Source organism: Musca vetustissima, unplaced genomic scaffold, assembly GCF_032173495.1.
Source record: "Musca vetustissima isolate MV318-11 ecotype Yass unplaced genomic scaffold, APGP_CSIRO_Mvet_v1 utg71374, whole genome shotgun sequence".
NCBI lineage: Eukaryota > Metazoa > Arthropoda > Insecta > Diptera > Muscidae > Musca > Musca vetustissima.
Genome location: NW_026872778.1, coordinates 71,733 through 86,964, shown reverse-complemented (window position 1 = coordinate 86,964; position 15,232 = coordinate 71,733). Strand labels below are relative to the sequence as shown.

The window sequence follows — 15,232 nt, the reverse complement described above, 5'->3', positions numbered from 1 at the left end:
CATAAATTTTACACTTTTTAAATTGTTATTAATTTTTTATTCTTAATAAATATAAAGAGTTTATTGAATAAGTTAACAGAACTGAAAAATAAATTGAAATGCTATGTCACACTATAAAGCCTTACAGAAATAAAGGCGGATTTTCACAAAGATTGGTTTAGAATTAGTTCTTGTATTTTACTTGATCATTTAATAATAGATTATTATTATTTTTGTTAATTGTTATTTAAAGTATTGTTACTTTTTGTTCTTTTTTTTTTTGGTTTACCTCTTGAAATACAATACTTAGATATATAAATAATTATTTATAATTATAAGAGGGAGAATAGTTAGGTATGTTTATATTTCACAGAACGAAAAAAAACGTTAATAGCATTTTAAAAATCTGTTTTAGAATTATCATAAGAACAATATTACTGGGTTTTCTTTAATTATTTAATTTTTGTTTGTTGTTGTAGTTTAATTTTTAAACATCTTGTTAGAAATATTTCGAAGAATTCAGGAAAAATTTTGGTGAAATGAAATTATTTGTCAAATATATTTGGTTTGTTTGTATTTTGTTTGCTCGTAGGTCTTGCATTTATTTGTGCTTACGTTGGGCCATTTTAAGTTCCTTTGACCATACCAAATTATTTAACACCTCACCGAACATATAGAGGCCCAATGTAAATACCAGCGAACCAATAAAGAACACAATACGCTGAGGCAATTGCAGAACTTCCAGCACGGGATATACCCAAACACCCGAATAGTGTTTAATTACATGCAACCACACCAAATAGGCCAACATAAAGGCCGAAAGGCCAGCCAAACCCTTGAAACGGGATGGATACGAACGGAACGAAATGAACATTTCCAAGACAATGAAAACGACAATATTTGTGTGCATAATGTGATTTAACCAGCTGGAATAAAAAGAAGAGAGCATGAAAAGGATGATAAAAAATATATATATCAAAAACACATACCCTGGAAATACGGCATCCAATACACGTGGGAAGACCAATTCACGATCCACGGCATATAGACCCCAGAATGTAATGCCAACATTTAAAGCAATCGGAAAGGCAAATGTTGTCATCATGTAATCTTTAATTTTACGAATTAGGGGGGTTTTCTTCGGCATAACCTCATTGCTGCCAACAAAATCATTTATCAATGAAATGGTGAAATATAACGTTTGGATGATCTGTAAAAAGATAGAAAGAAAAAAGTTATTAAAATGTATTATTAAATAAAGAGAGCTCCAAAGCCACCCCATTCAATTTAGATAGAGGTATTACGTTTTTTGATGAAGAAAATCTATTCTTTCTTTGTGAGTGTAGAAAGCTGGTTATTTTAGCCAAGTCAAAATTTTAATACAGCTTATGATCTGCTTTGGCGTATATTCAAGAGAAGAATTCAAGATTGTAAATTTTTATATTTTCCGAACTGTCTGTTTCTTCCGCCACTCAGCGATAGACATCTACAGAGGATAGGTTCAATTGTTTCTAGCTCTTCTTCGTCCTCACATAGACGACAGTAATCCTCTCCGCTGGAATACCATTTCGAAGTGAGAGATCTAATCTTGCAGTGACCTTTTATGATTTCTATCTCTCTCTTATTATGAGCCAACAGCCAAGAAGTTTTTCGGCGAGAGAATTCAGGCCAGATAGCTTTTGAAATTCTACAACCAGGTTCAAAATAAGGATTCTAGATTGTCAATTTTTATATTTTCCGAACTGTCTGTTTCTTCTGCCACTCAGCGATGAACATCTACAGAGGATAGGTTCAATTGTTTCTAGCTCTTCTTCGTCCTAACATAGACGACAGTAATCCTTTCCGCTGGAATCCCACATCGAAGTGAGAGATCTAATCTTGCAGTGACCTGTTATGATTTTGATCTCTCTCTCTCTCTTATTATGAGCCAACAGCCAAGAAGTTCTTCGGCGAGAGAATTCAGGCCAGATAGCTTTTGAGATTCTACAACCAGGTTCTCTCGACCATCTGTTACCGACTACCTCGCCGTAGAACAAGGGGATTTTGCCAATGAAATAGCCAACTGGTGGTTGCACAGATCTCCCAATCGGAAGATTGGACGATTGTGAGCCCCCTCGATCAAGCTCGTCGGCTATCTCGTTCCCTTCTATGTCACCCAAAACAACCATTCTATTTAACAAGAGATTCTGTCGCGTAGCCGATATTTTTATAACCTTCAAAATGATACCCATTTTATATTAACCGCATCCGTAGAATCGAATATAACCGGTTACGCGTATCCGAACTTCCAGGAAAAATAGCCCGGTACGTCCCCAAAAAAAAAAAAAAAAAAAAAAAATATCCCCATAATTAGGATAAAAATATATAATTCTGGAAAAAAAAAATCAAAAAAATCTGATCGTTTTAACTAAACTAGAGTTAAGCCGTTGAATATTTTTAAATATATTTCCAGTGATTTTTTTAATAATTTTGCAGCGACTAGAGTTAAGCCGTCGAATTGTTTTAAATATATTTCCAGTGATTTATTTTAAATAATTTCGCAGCGACTATCTGAGGTCTGGGTGAATGACGGCATCTTATGGTGTTTTTACATGATATGTATTTTACATATGTGCTGTCACTTTTTCATCCATATGTAATTCCTTATGTGTGTCAAAATTAGCAGCGTACACAAAACATTCATTTTTTGTGTTCAAATTTACATATGTATTTTACATATGACATAACCTATAAACAAAAAAACACTTTTATTTTTTTCTTTAATCAAGTCTTGATTTAGATTAGGCGAGTTTACTTGCGGCAAGTCTTTGTTTGTAGGAGAGAGGGGCAAGGGGTATAGAAATGAAAAAAAAATTGCTCGTACCGACAATTTTCTGGCAATTCGTTTTGTGTATTTCGTATTTGTTGACATTTTATATATATTTAAATGTGAAAAAACAACAAATAAAAAAATATTTTGGAAACCAAATTGCCTTGTATAGACACATGGAGCAAGTTAAAAAGAGAACGATGAAAATTGCCGCAAGTAAACTCGCCTAATATAAATCAGGACCAACATCTTTTTTTATTAAACACCTACAAACGAAATAATAAATCGTTGCCTTTTCATTCTTTTCTTTGACTTGCAATGGAAATATTTTCTTCCAACAATGTCTTTCATTCAAACAGCTGATTTCTTTATGTTTCACATACGAAATTAGAGCGCGTCCGATTCAGAAAAAATACATATGTAATTGCATATCGTTTTGACACATTGAAATTTCCGTATGTTTCACATGACGAGTTCGATTTCCATATGTAAAAAAGTGACAGCACATATGTAAAATACATATCGTGTAAAAACACCATTAGATGCGCATAAATGTTCCGGAAGTTTTCAAATATTATTGAAAGTAAATCGCATTAACCATCACTTTCTATTTCATACAAATTAAAAATTAGCAACACAGGACCGCCTGTCCACAATGGCAACCCTGTTCTAATATCTTCTTCTTTCTTTCTTTTCGCATAATAAACAAAAATCTTAAAATGATTCTCTCTCTCCCTGTCACTCGCCCTTTGTTTTACTGTAAACTTTTACATCATTCTCTTGGCAAAACAGCACACAGCGACAAACATAGCAACAACAACAATTCCGAACTGTCATAATATGTGAAGGAAGATAGATAACGAGCGAATTAAATACAACTTTCATTGTGAACTTTCACCCCGAATGCAAAGAAAAATAGATAATAGTTGTTTTTGTTGTTTCTGTTGTTCTTTTCCTTACCGCATCCAAAAATGTTAAATATTTAAATTTGCCACCAAATGGATTGTGCATAATATTCGACGATTGTGGAAAATGGACATAGGTGTAATCGTAATAGACGGCATAACCAAATTGTACGGCCGCAGTTAGATGGACCAATACACGCAATGTACCATAGATTCCATGGTATGCCGTTTCGGCAACAGTAGTTCCTTTACTTTTTGCCATTGTTATTGTTAGTTATTTTCTTTTTGTTAAAATTTATCCGCCGTATCTGCGAAAACAAACTGACCGACCGGACCTCACCGCACACGACTAAAACAACGACTTTTTCATTCTTTTTTCTTTTAAAAAACTAATCAATTCTTTTTGACTTGACTACTACTGGCTGTCAACAACAATTCTGAACCATTGGAGAGAGAACGGGAGAGAAAAAAGTGATTGAGAGAAACATGCAAAAAATTGTTTAGGGTTCTCGTGATGCGTTTTTGGTTTCGCAAATGGGATTTTTGTGATTTGTTTTGTTGTTATCATTTTTTGGTTTAACGGATGTGGTGGCCAGTGAGATAATGGAGCTAACCTTTTTAAGAGCCTTTTAATATGACAGTTAATTCAAATTAAATTTGAGTCATTTTTTCATCAGGTTCTTATCAGTAGGAGATAACCTAAAATGATTGTATTGTTGTTGTTGTTTTTATTCGGTAGATTATTGGATTGCTAGGCGTAAAAAATGATTTGATATTATTTTTTTAATGTGAGAGATAAAGGTGGGGGGGACAATAAAATAACAACAAAAATAACAAAAGTAGTAAAGTCGGACTGGGCCGACTATATGATACCTTTCACCACTTTGGGTATATTGTACATATGTATCCTTACAATTGCATGTCAATGTTCACTCGAAGGAACATACTGATGCCTTTCTGCAACCTATGATAAATTTATCCTCATTCGGGCAGTTTTAGACCAAGGGACAAATTTATTTGAAACGATTTATAGTAAAATTGGTACACGCTATTCGATACACCGCACTGCTAAAAATTTAATTTCAATCAGACGCCCGTTCGAAATACATATGGAAGGTATGGCTGCATCTGCACCAATTTTAACCGTTGTGCAAAATTTCGCGTTGATCGGACAAACATTCGGAGATTGGTGCACCACTAATGTAAAATTGGACGAATATATATGTATATGTTGGAGCTATATCGAAAACTCAGCCGATTTTTCCGAAACTTACCGCACATTATTCTAGATTCAATTCAGTACGATATGCCAAATTTCGTACAAATCGAAGGAAATATAGGGACTTTGGTGCACTATTTACATAAAATCGGACGAAAATATATATGGGAGTTATATCAAAAACTCAACCGATTTTCACGAAACTTAACACACATCACTCTAGACATAATTTAGTACGCTATGCCAAACTTCGTGCAAATCGGAAGATATATAGGGACTTTGGTGCACTATTTACCTAAAATCGGACGAAACTATATATGGGAGCTATATCTAAATCTGAACCGATATTTTCCAATTACAGTTTGGAACATTTGGCTAAGAGGTAGAGTTATGTATAATCATGGACCTATATTGAAAATTGGCTTTCAAAAAGTTTTTTTGTCAACAAAATCATTCGGACAGTGTTACACTTCATCTCAACACATATAAGTCGAGGACTAAATCAGCATATGTCCTGCCATTGAACAGTGGCACTTGACCTATCAAATGCCTTTGATACCGCCAATCATACCAGACTGTTTGAAACTTTGTATAATCAATTATATGTGTGAACACTAGCCTTACGTGAAGTTCCGGAATAACAAGTGAAGCAAATACACCTCTAGCTTACCACGGCCGGCAAACGGAATTTAAATCATTACGTTTGCAGATGATTGTAAGATCATGGTGTCGGGTCCTATCATCATAGAGGATATATTAGTAAGATTTTTCACCGATCGCAAGCAAAATCTAATAAAAAAACACAGAAACAGTTCTATTTAAGCTTATACCTGCGATCGGAAACATGCTATCGGACGGGTCCACAGGTTGTGGATAATGAAAAGCAAAAATACTGTGGTTTGGATAGCTGTGAATTGAATCAACAATCGCGGTCAGTCAAATCTTTTTAACCTCCAAAAAACAAAACAAATTCTTCGACTGATGTCGGGGTGGTTACCTAGGCAACCGCAGTCTCAAATATCACAAGCGCAAATACTCGGATTCGGACACGGGCGAATGTCGCAACGGACTCAAGCTGCGGTAGCGGACAGATTTGCAACAATCTTGGGCGACATAAATGAAAATTTGACCCGATAAATCGTACTTCTGAGCCAGGAGAGCATTCCATCTGATATATGGGCTAATACCCCAATGTCAGACGAGGAGAATGATGCTGATGTCACTGAAACTCTACGCTCGAATCGACAAGGGAATTTAAATATGTCAACTGTGAGTGTGGGCTCCTCCAAAGCCAAACCCATTTTAGAAACGTTGCTTTCAGTCGACTGACCATCACTCCTGAGGCAAACCACTACTGAAGGGACGGTTCTTGCACCCAGATGTGTCAAGCCAAAATAAGCGATGTATAGGCGTATCGAAGGGCAATTTGTTATTGCTAACGATACATAGATAAGGACCTAGATCCATTCCCACAAAATTAATGAGAGAACTATCCTCACAAGAGGAAGGTATTGGTGCAGGCTTTTACTGCAGGGAACTAGCAATATATAACTCATATAAAGTTAACGATCTTTGCAGAAATCGTTTTTCTGGCAGAAATCCTTGGAATCACAAAAGCGGTTGAGATAGTTAAAACACTTACTGCCGACAACATAGGACCGGTGACTATATGTGTCGATAGTCACGCGGCCCTTAAGGCATTAAAGTAGTGGACTGTTAATTTAAACCCGGTTCGTAATTGCAAGGATGCTCTTCATGATATACAAAGGATGGTTAAATTATGTTGGGTTCCAGGACATATCAACATTGAAGGGAATGAGATAGCCGATGAGCTTGCTCGAGAGGGTTCACAGTCGTCCAATTTCTCGATTGGGATCTGTACAACCGTCCATTGGTTACTTTATTGGAAAATTTCGTGTGGGCTACTGTAAGGTAGTCGGCAACAGATGGTCATCTAAAACTGGATGCACGATTTCAAAAATCATCTGGCCAGAATTCTCTCGGAATTTCCGATCGACCGAATTCCTACCTTGTATACCGTGGATACCTCTGTATAGGATCATGAAATGGGGCGAACACGCGACCAAAGAGAAGAGTTGGGTCAGCGCTGCATTGGCGACTAAGGTGGAACCTGTTCTAACAGAAATCCAATCGTGCTCAATGCCTATAGTAATGAAGAGGATGAGATCAACGGAGAAAAATCAACCAATCGCAAATAAGCCTTTGTTGACGAAAACAGCGGGCCGAGGTCTCGCTGTTTCAGCAGTGGTCAGAAAGGGTAGTGGGAAGACGAAAGTCAGACAAGTTTTCACATAAACCTTCCGGACCATATCCAAAGGCGACTTTTGTACCTGATAAATAAGGAATTGAGTCGTTACCGCAACCTTCGAAATCTGCTGCTAAAGAAACGGTTGTTACCAGATGACCATGGAATAGCCATCAGTGACATTGGCGTGAATTTTTAAAAAGTTATTTGTATGGGGGTTCTCAAGGAGGCGTAGATTTTTTAAAAATTATTTTTCAGGGGTTCTCAAGGAGGCGTGAATTAAAAAAATATTTTTCGAGGTTCTCAAGGAGGCATGGATAAAGAAATTGAAGATTCCCAAAGAGGAGTGGATTAAAAAAAATTGAACGTTCTCAAGGAGGCGTGTATTTAAAAAAATATATTTTTGTACGTTCTCAAAAAGGCGTGGATTAATTTTTTTTTGCGGGTTCTCAAGGACGCGGGAGGTTACATCCTACTTCTTGCTTTCCAAATCTCTATGAAACAAGCCTATACAGGGTTCAATACTTTCAGCATTTGCAAAAAGAGGATCCCAAGTGTGATATCGTACTGTGATCATAATTCTAAATCACTTTTTCTTTCTTGAAATACTCTGAAAAAATTTTTTTGATCCTCAGAACCTTCCTAAATAAAAGAATAGACAGCGAACAATTTTAAAACCGAACTGTGTCAAATATCTAACTTTCCATTTTTTACATTTCCTATTTTTTGATATAAAATATAACTAAGGAAACCAATAATTACGGACCACCCACCCACTACCACCAAATTAACACCACCACCCTTTGACCTCTATTCACTTCAATCAACTATCATTTGGTTACAATTTCTCCCCCTAACCACTTAACTACTGCCATGCGGTCATTAACATGTTTCCATATTTATAGAGTAATAATAGTTTTTCCGTTTTTTTTTCTATCGACCCTTTCCTTTTTTGGGGGTGGTACGAGGTCTCCACGTGCGTAAAACTATTTCCAATTTGAAATTGATACATTTTTAATGTAAATTACGAATTTATGCATGAAAGGACACACATTGCGTATTCATATAATTATTTTGAACTGAATACGTAAATGGGGATTTTTATTTTTAAAATATTTTTCCAAAAGGGTCAAAGGTGAAGTCGATTAAAAATATACATGTTTTAAATACTTTTTCGAGATCTACAATAGGCGTGGAGTTACTTTTAAAAATATTTTTTGAGGTCTACAATAGGCGTGGAATTTTTAAGAAAATATTTTATAACTATATATATTTTATTAATTATTTAACTCATATAAATATTAATTATTTATTTTTATTCCTTAGTTTCCTGTTCCTTCGTATCTTCCTCGTCAGATGATGTGTCCAATTTAATTTCGGTTAATTCCTGTTCATCTTCATGATCATCATCGTGGGTCTCAATATTGGTGTCCGACATATCAACACTTTCCATTAGCAATTGTGGTACTTCCTTGATTGAACTGCCGCTGCTGCTGGTGGCCACCTCCATTGCCAAGCCATCACTCTTCCCCTTTGATGTACTGGTACTGGGCTTTTCATCAAATAATGGATTATCAAAGGCACGTTTACTGCGAACATCACCACTTTCAGCATCACCGTCATCATCATCACCATAACTCCTCGTAAAACCTTTTGCTACAGATCTACCACCACCACTGCCACCCACATCCGCAGTGGTAATAACACTGGCCCTCGTGTTATCAAAACGTGCAAATACGGCATCACGTCTTTGGAAAAGACTGCGCCATCTATTCGGATCATACACCCAACGTGGTACATAATGCAAATACTGATTATCCGGATTGTAATGGGCAAAGATGACCAAGGCCACCACCGAAACAAATATCAAACACAGGAATATCAATAAAATCGAACCAAAGGTAACATTTGGATTATATGGTCGCCCCGAATATTCAATACCAAAAATATGTTTTCTATCCAATTTCAGTCGGCTCACCCAATCAATGGTTTCGTTGAGTTTTGCCAGGAACTTGACACTCCTCTCCGAGTAACCATCACGATCTACGATGACAGCTTGCAGATAATTGCCATAATTTTGTGAATTAACATAATTCACATAGTAATCCAGATCACCCTGAAGATCCTGATCTTTAATGGCCTCCCGTAAAATAGTTTGCAACCAATTGTAGCGGCGATCTTCACAAAATTCCACCTGGAATTTAATGACAGCACCACAAATGGCACAACAACTGCCATAGGGCATAACGGGTACCAGGCAATGGGGTCGCTCACAAGACTCAATGATGTTATGGCAAATGGGTTCTCCGAAATTATTGAAATCTTTGTGACAGCCACACACGTCATGGTGATAATATTCCACATTTACTCCGGCCTGATTGCGGAAAAGAAATTGACCCAAATCATTGTACAGCAATTGGCGTAAATAATCTCGAGACAGCAGAGATCCGGCAAAACTCATTTGCCCCATGCGCAAATAGGCAATATTTTCCAAATCCAATGCCAAGGGACCATTGGCTCGAATTACTACCGATTCATTATTACACGGTACCCTTTCCATATCGGGTATGGCAGCATTCGCCACTACATCCTTTGAAGAACGCCATGTTTTCGGATCAAACCATTTGCGTACCGTAGGTTGTTTTAACACAGCTTTACCTTTATCACAATCACGTTTATTATCATTTCCTTCTAGGGTAATTGTCGATTCCATTTGCAAAAAGATGGCTCCATCTTTGGGCAGCACAAAGCCTCCAACATCCACCTTGGCTGGCAGTGGCAGCAAAGCTTCATATTTTTCGGGAAATATTGCCCGTTCTCGACTACATGGTAAGTAATCATCTATCCATGCTGCAGGATCATTAAATCCTGGACTATCCATTAGCCATTTAGTGGCCATTGCCGGATGGAGAAGTGTTTGGCAGAGAAATAAATAAATTGCTGGGCGTAAATATCGCAGCATGTTTGTTCGTCACCGATTTGATATTTCAACTGATGTCTGATTCGAAATGATTTGTGGCTTGTCGGATTGCAGGAATGAATGAATTGTTGTAATTAGGGGGCGTCTGGTTTTGTTATCGTATTCTTCGATGTGTTTGCAATTTATCAACTTGTTGTTCCTCATAATACAATCTTTGTTTATTTGGATTTTAATTTTAATACAAATGGACCTTCTGTAGGAGTTCTTAAAAAATAGAATATCAAAAGGAGGTCTATCTAAAAGGCCTTGAAATTGTGTAAAATCTCTTAAGACCATTTTGTCTATAAAATACCTCCCAGATTTAAATCGCCTACATAAGTACTTCTGTCTGTAAAGACCTTCCAGAGAGACCTATAGAATATCTTTGAATGATGATCTGCCTATTGTGGAAATTGCTCAGGCTAAAGAGGCCTCTAGAAAGTATTATAAAAAACTTTTCTCGTAGCAAACCTATCAAGATATTCTAGATAGAGTTTGCATTGAAGTTCAGCCTTCTGACTGTATACGAACTCTATAAGTTTTCTGTGTAAGAAATGAAGTTGATCGCCAGATTCTGACAATGAACCACCTGTAAAATACATCCTGATGAGGAGGGATTTTTGGGCCTTGACAAAATATTCTTTTGTAATAAAAATCCACGCCTGTGACAGACCTTAAAAAAACACAAGACCGTCGCACTGTAGAAGACTAGTCGAAGCTCTTCCAATTATAGAAGACCTGTAAGGGGTCTTCCATTTAAAAATACCTGTAGAAGGTGTTCAAGTATAGAACCCCTGTAGAAGGTGTTTAATTGTGGAAAAAGGTCTTAATATTAAGGAAGACCGGTAGGAGGTCCTCAAATTGTAGGTCTTCACAGAAGAAGAATTGTAGAAGGTCTTCAAAGCAAAGAAGACTACAGGTCTTAAAATTTTAAAAAAACATATTTGAAGTATTTCTATTACGGAAGGCATGTAAGAGAACATTAAAATACATGTAGAAGATCTTTAGATTATAGAAGTTCTGTGGGAGTTATTCTGATTATTAAAGATGTGCAGGGGGTCTTCCAAGAAGAATTATGTGATATCTGCACATTATAGAAGACCAAAAAAAAAAAACAACCCGCCACAGAGGCCTAACAACCTCCCCTCAGAGGTCGAACAACAACAACCCCCTCAGAGATCGAACAACAACAACAACCCCATCAGAGGTCGGAGGATTTTGACGGCCGCACGGCCATCATGCTGTTCGTGAGTACCATGCCTATGGACACAGATGACGACCTCATCGATTTGGAGCTGTAAGTCATCGGTGTCCTCCCATCTCCAAAAAGGACCAAAATCGGGATCCACCTATCTCCAATCACTTCTACAAGCAGAGAAACAAACATATAGCCTACATCTTCAATTTACAGATTTATTGGTTTAAGTTTGGGTAGAGTAACTTCGGGTAATGTGGACCACCATTTTCTTTTTTTTATGTTGTGGGCGTAACAAAGGTAAAAAATAAAAACAAATTGTTTTCACAACATGGTAGATTTGTTGGCTAATTATATTCCAGGTCAAAAATTATATATATTTGTCCATAAAAATGTTATTGCATTATATTTCAAAAAACTCTAAACTGCAAATAAAAATAACTTGGCGGGTAATGTGGACCAGTATTTGTGGGTAATGAGGATCAGTAAGTTAAAGGTAGGTTGTGGATTAATTGTGATAAATTTCAATTTATTGGACTCTTGGGTAACAATGAATGCAAAAATATATGGGTCCATGTTTTGGAATAGCCCCCATTTAAGAGTACCACCCCATTTGCGGTATTTTGAAGGTCCTAGGTGCCAACCGAGGCACCTATAATTTCGGATATAAAGTTTTCAGAGGATAGAATACCTCCTCACATATTAAATACGTCTTTGTTTCGAACTCGTCCTCATGAAAATGTCCCACTTTTTTATAGTGGTCCACATTACCCGACATTGAATATTTTTATTTAAATTATCGGCTTCAAAAATGAATAAAAATTTAAAAATAACCGATTGTGATTACAGATAAACGTGTATTTTTGTTAAAGAAAACAAGAAAACCACATAACCTCTTTATATTCGATAAAAACAAAATGTTCGACTATTTTACAAAATCGTTCGACTACACCTTTTTCAAATGTTATTCAACACATTTCAATTGCAATTCGAGAATTTCATTCGTAATTCGAAAACTCAATTTGCAATTCATAACATTTCACTTGTAATTCGAGTATGTAATTTGTAATTCACAACGTTTCATTTGTAATTTTAAACTTTTCGTATGACATTCAAAAAATTCCATTTGAAATTTAAAAAATTTCATTTGTAATTCGAATATTTCAATTTGAATTTCGTAGAGTTTAATTTGAAATTAAAAGAAATCCATTTGAAATTCAAAGAATCAAATTTGAAATTCATTACATTTCAATTGTAAATCATAAATTTTCAGTTGTAATTCTTAACAATTCATTTCAAATTCATACATATTCCTTTTGTTGTTACCAATAATATTTTTCGAATTTAAAATTAAATGTTATGAAAAACAAATGGAATGTTATGTATTTCAAATCAAATGTTAAGAATTTAAAATGGAATTATTTAAATTTCAAATTGAAATTTTATTAATTTCAAGTGGAATTTTATTAATTTCAAACGCAATACTTGGAATTTCAAATGGAAGTTTATGAACTTCAAATGGAATTCTATGAATTTCGAAAGGTATTCTAGGAATTACAAATGAAATTCTCGAATTACAACTTATATGTTGTGAATTGCAAATGGAATTCTCGAATTACATTTGATATGTTTTGAATAACATGTGAAAAAGGTGTATTGTGCTTTAAAATTTTTAAATCACACTTTTACAATCAGAGCTACATTTTCACCTACTAAATTTTCAACATTGCAATTATTTATTAAAAACCAAGTTTGATGTTTGTTTTCACTAAAAAAACATTTACCAAGGCGGCATTGACTTATTTCAAGCATTTTCTTAGATATGAGGGGTGGTCCACATTTGACGCATGGTCCACATTACCAGAAGTTACTCTAATAGGGTTTTTAAAAAATTGAGGATCAAGGCGATCTGTTTGTTTCACTACTTGCAAAATATATTCTTTAAAAAAATCCACGCCTTGTATAGGTCCTTGAAAAAAATATTCTTTAAAAATGCCCACCTTTGTTGGGCCCTGATCAGGCCTTATAAAAATATTTGTAATTCTTTTGGTGTTCCCATTAACATAAATATTTATGTATTCATTGTAAATTACACCTCTTCATAAACATTAATTTCGACATTTATTACCACAATTAAAAATATTTTCAAGGAAGACCAAAAAAATAAGCCTTCATAAAAATTGCAGAACAAATTTCCAAAAAAAATCCATAAAGAATTGAAAATTACCGACCTGCATTTGTCAGGAAATAAACAGAACAAAAAAACTTTATTAATAATAACAACAACAGCAGCTACTACAACAATAATTAAACTCATTTAATTAATTGATGGCGAAAAGAACACAGAAGTAATAAAATATTTTTCTGTTTTTCAGCAAAAGCATTGACCCATATCTGGACAAAAAGGCGAAACGAGCCACAAAAAAGAAAATGAAATAAAATATGCGCCTACCAACCAACCACCACATAAATAGAAAGTGAAAAAGGAAAATATTTTACTTTCAACAAGAAAACAAAAAATAGATATGTCAAGCAGAGTGTTGAAAAATGTTCCTTATTATAACCTACAATTTTAAGGTCTTCTATTGGAAAAAATTGAAATTCTTTTAAAAATGTCTTTAAAAAATTTGTAAAGACCTCTATATGACCTTCTTTTAATATTTATCGTATTTTCAAGATATGTAGAAGTTCTCTTGAATGTCTTTAATGCCTACTTTTCGATCCATTCCATTGTCCATATATACATATATTAATATATAGTATTTCATTTCAATCGTTTGAACACGCATTTTCCGAGCAATACTTTTATCACCAAAGTAATTTTTTCACAACAGCATGTGGGAAACATCATTGCAGAGTTTGATGCCCCCTATGTTCGCATTGTGTGGTGTGGTTGGTTATTGAAATCATTGCCATCTGATTTTTTATTGTTTTCAATTTAAGGAAATTTGAATCGATATAAAGGAAATATGTTTTCAGGAAGTAAAACTTTCCTTTCATAATTTTTGTAATTGATTTTTTTTTAAATATTTTAAAATTTAATTTTTTTTAAATTACTTACCAAATTCCAATATGTCAAATATTGCAGTTTCTTCTCCATGGTATCGGGTACCATTTTTTGCACTTCCGTTGGCTTCGATTTGTAGCTCCGTTGCTGCTCGAATTTATGGAAATACAGGGCATACACAAATTGGCCCAAGGCCAACAGGTGAATGATGGTAACGAATACCCGTGATTTATATAATTCGACTTTTGTCATTGTGGCGCAGTTTCACACAGGGATCTTTTGACTTCGATCTTTAATTAAGCAATTTAATTTCTCTTTGCCCGAAATTATTTTATGATGCCTGCAAGAAAAAAATAACATTTTTATACGATTTTTATTTAAAAGTATCTATTAAAAATTTTCCATATCCGAGCTTTAAGAAATATGTTTTTTTTTATTTCTTCAAAATCTCCTCCTATATTGACCCTTGAAAAATCTACTTTAAAAAATCCACGCCTTGGGTAGTCCTTGAAAAATCTACTTTAAAAAATCCACGCCTTGGGTAGTCCTTGAAAAATCTACTTTAAAAAATCCACGCCTTGGGTAGTCCTTGAAAAATCTACTTTAAAAAATCCACGCCTTGGGTAGTCCTTGAAAAATCTACTTTAAAAAATCCACGCCTTGGGTAGTCCTTGAAAAATCTACTTTAAAAAATCCACGCCTTGGGTAGTCCTTGAAAAATCTACGCCTTGGGTAGTCCTTGAAAAATATACTTTAAAAAATCCACGCCTTGGGTAGTCCTTGAAAAAATCTTGAAAAATCTACTTTAAAAAATCCACGCCTTGGGTAGTCCTTGAAAAATCTACGCCTTGGGTAGTCCTTGAAAAATATACTTTAAAAAATCCACGCCTTGG

At 35.0% G+C, this 15,232-nt stretch overlaps 2 protein-coding genes across 2 annotated transcripts; both read right to left on the bottom strand.

Annotated features, from left to right (window-relative positions):
• Positions 1 to 580: 580 nt before the first annotated feature.
• LOC133338292 (androgen-induced gene 1 protein-like) lies at positions 581 to 3,958 on the bottom strand. The gene is made up of 3 exons (XM_061546472.1): positions 3,749 to 3,958; positions 969 to 1,189; positions 581 to 905 (listed from the first exon to the last, which is right to left on the bottom strand). Exons 1-3 carry the CDS (start codon positions 3,953 to 3,955, stop codon positions 581 to 583), a joined length of 753 nt encoding a protein of 250 aa, XP_061402456.1. The 5' UTR covers positions 3,956 to 3,958.
• Positions 3,959 to 8,493: 4,535 nt separating this feature from the next.
• On the bottom strand, positions 8,494 to 10,077 carry LOC133338219 (protein amnionless). The gene has a single exon (XM_061546401.1). It carries the CDS (start codon positions 10,075 to 10,077, stop codon positions 8,494 to 8,496), a length of 1,584 nt encoding a protein of 527 aa, XP_061402385.1.
• Between the last annotated feature and the right edge of the window lie 5,155 nt (positions 10,078 to 15,232).

Coding starts and splice junctions, on each gene's coding strand:
- LOC133338292 (XM_061546472.1), bottom strand. CDS start 3,955: ATGGCAAAAAGTAAAGGAACTACTGTTGCCGAAACGGCATACCATGGA. Junction 1,190..3,748: donor ATTTAACATTTTTGGATGCG/GTAAGGAAAAGA, acceptor ATCTTTTTACAG/ATCATCCAAACGTTATATTT. Junction 906..968: donor TTGGATGCCGTATTTCCAGG/GTATGTGTTTTT, acceptor TTTTTATTCCAG/CTGGTTAAATCACATTATGC.
- LOC133338219 (XM_061546401.1), bottom strand. CDS start 10,077: ATGGCCACTAAATGGCTAATGGATAGTCCAGGATTTAATGATCCTGCA.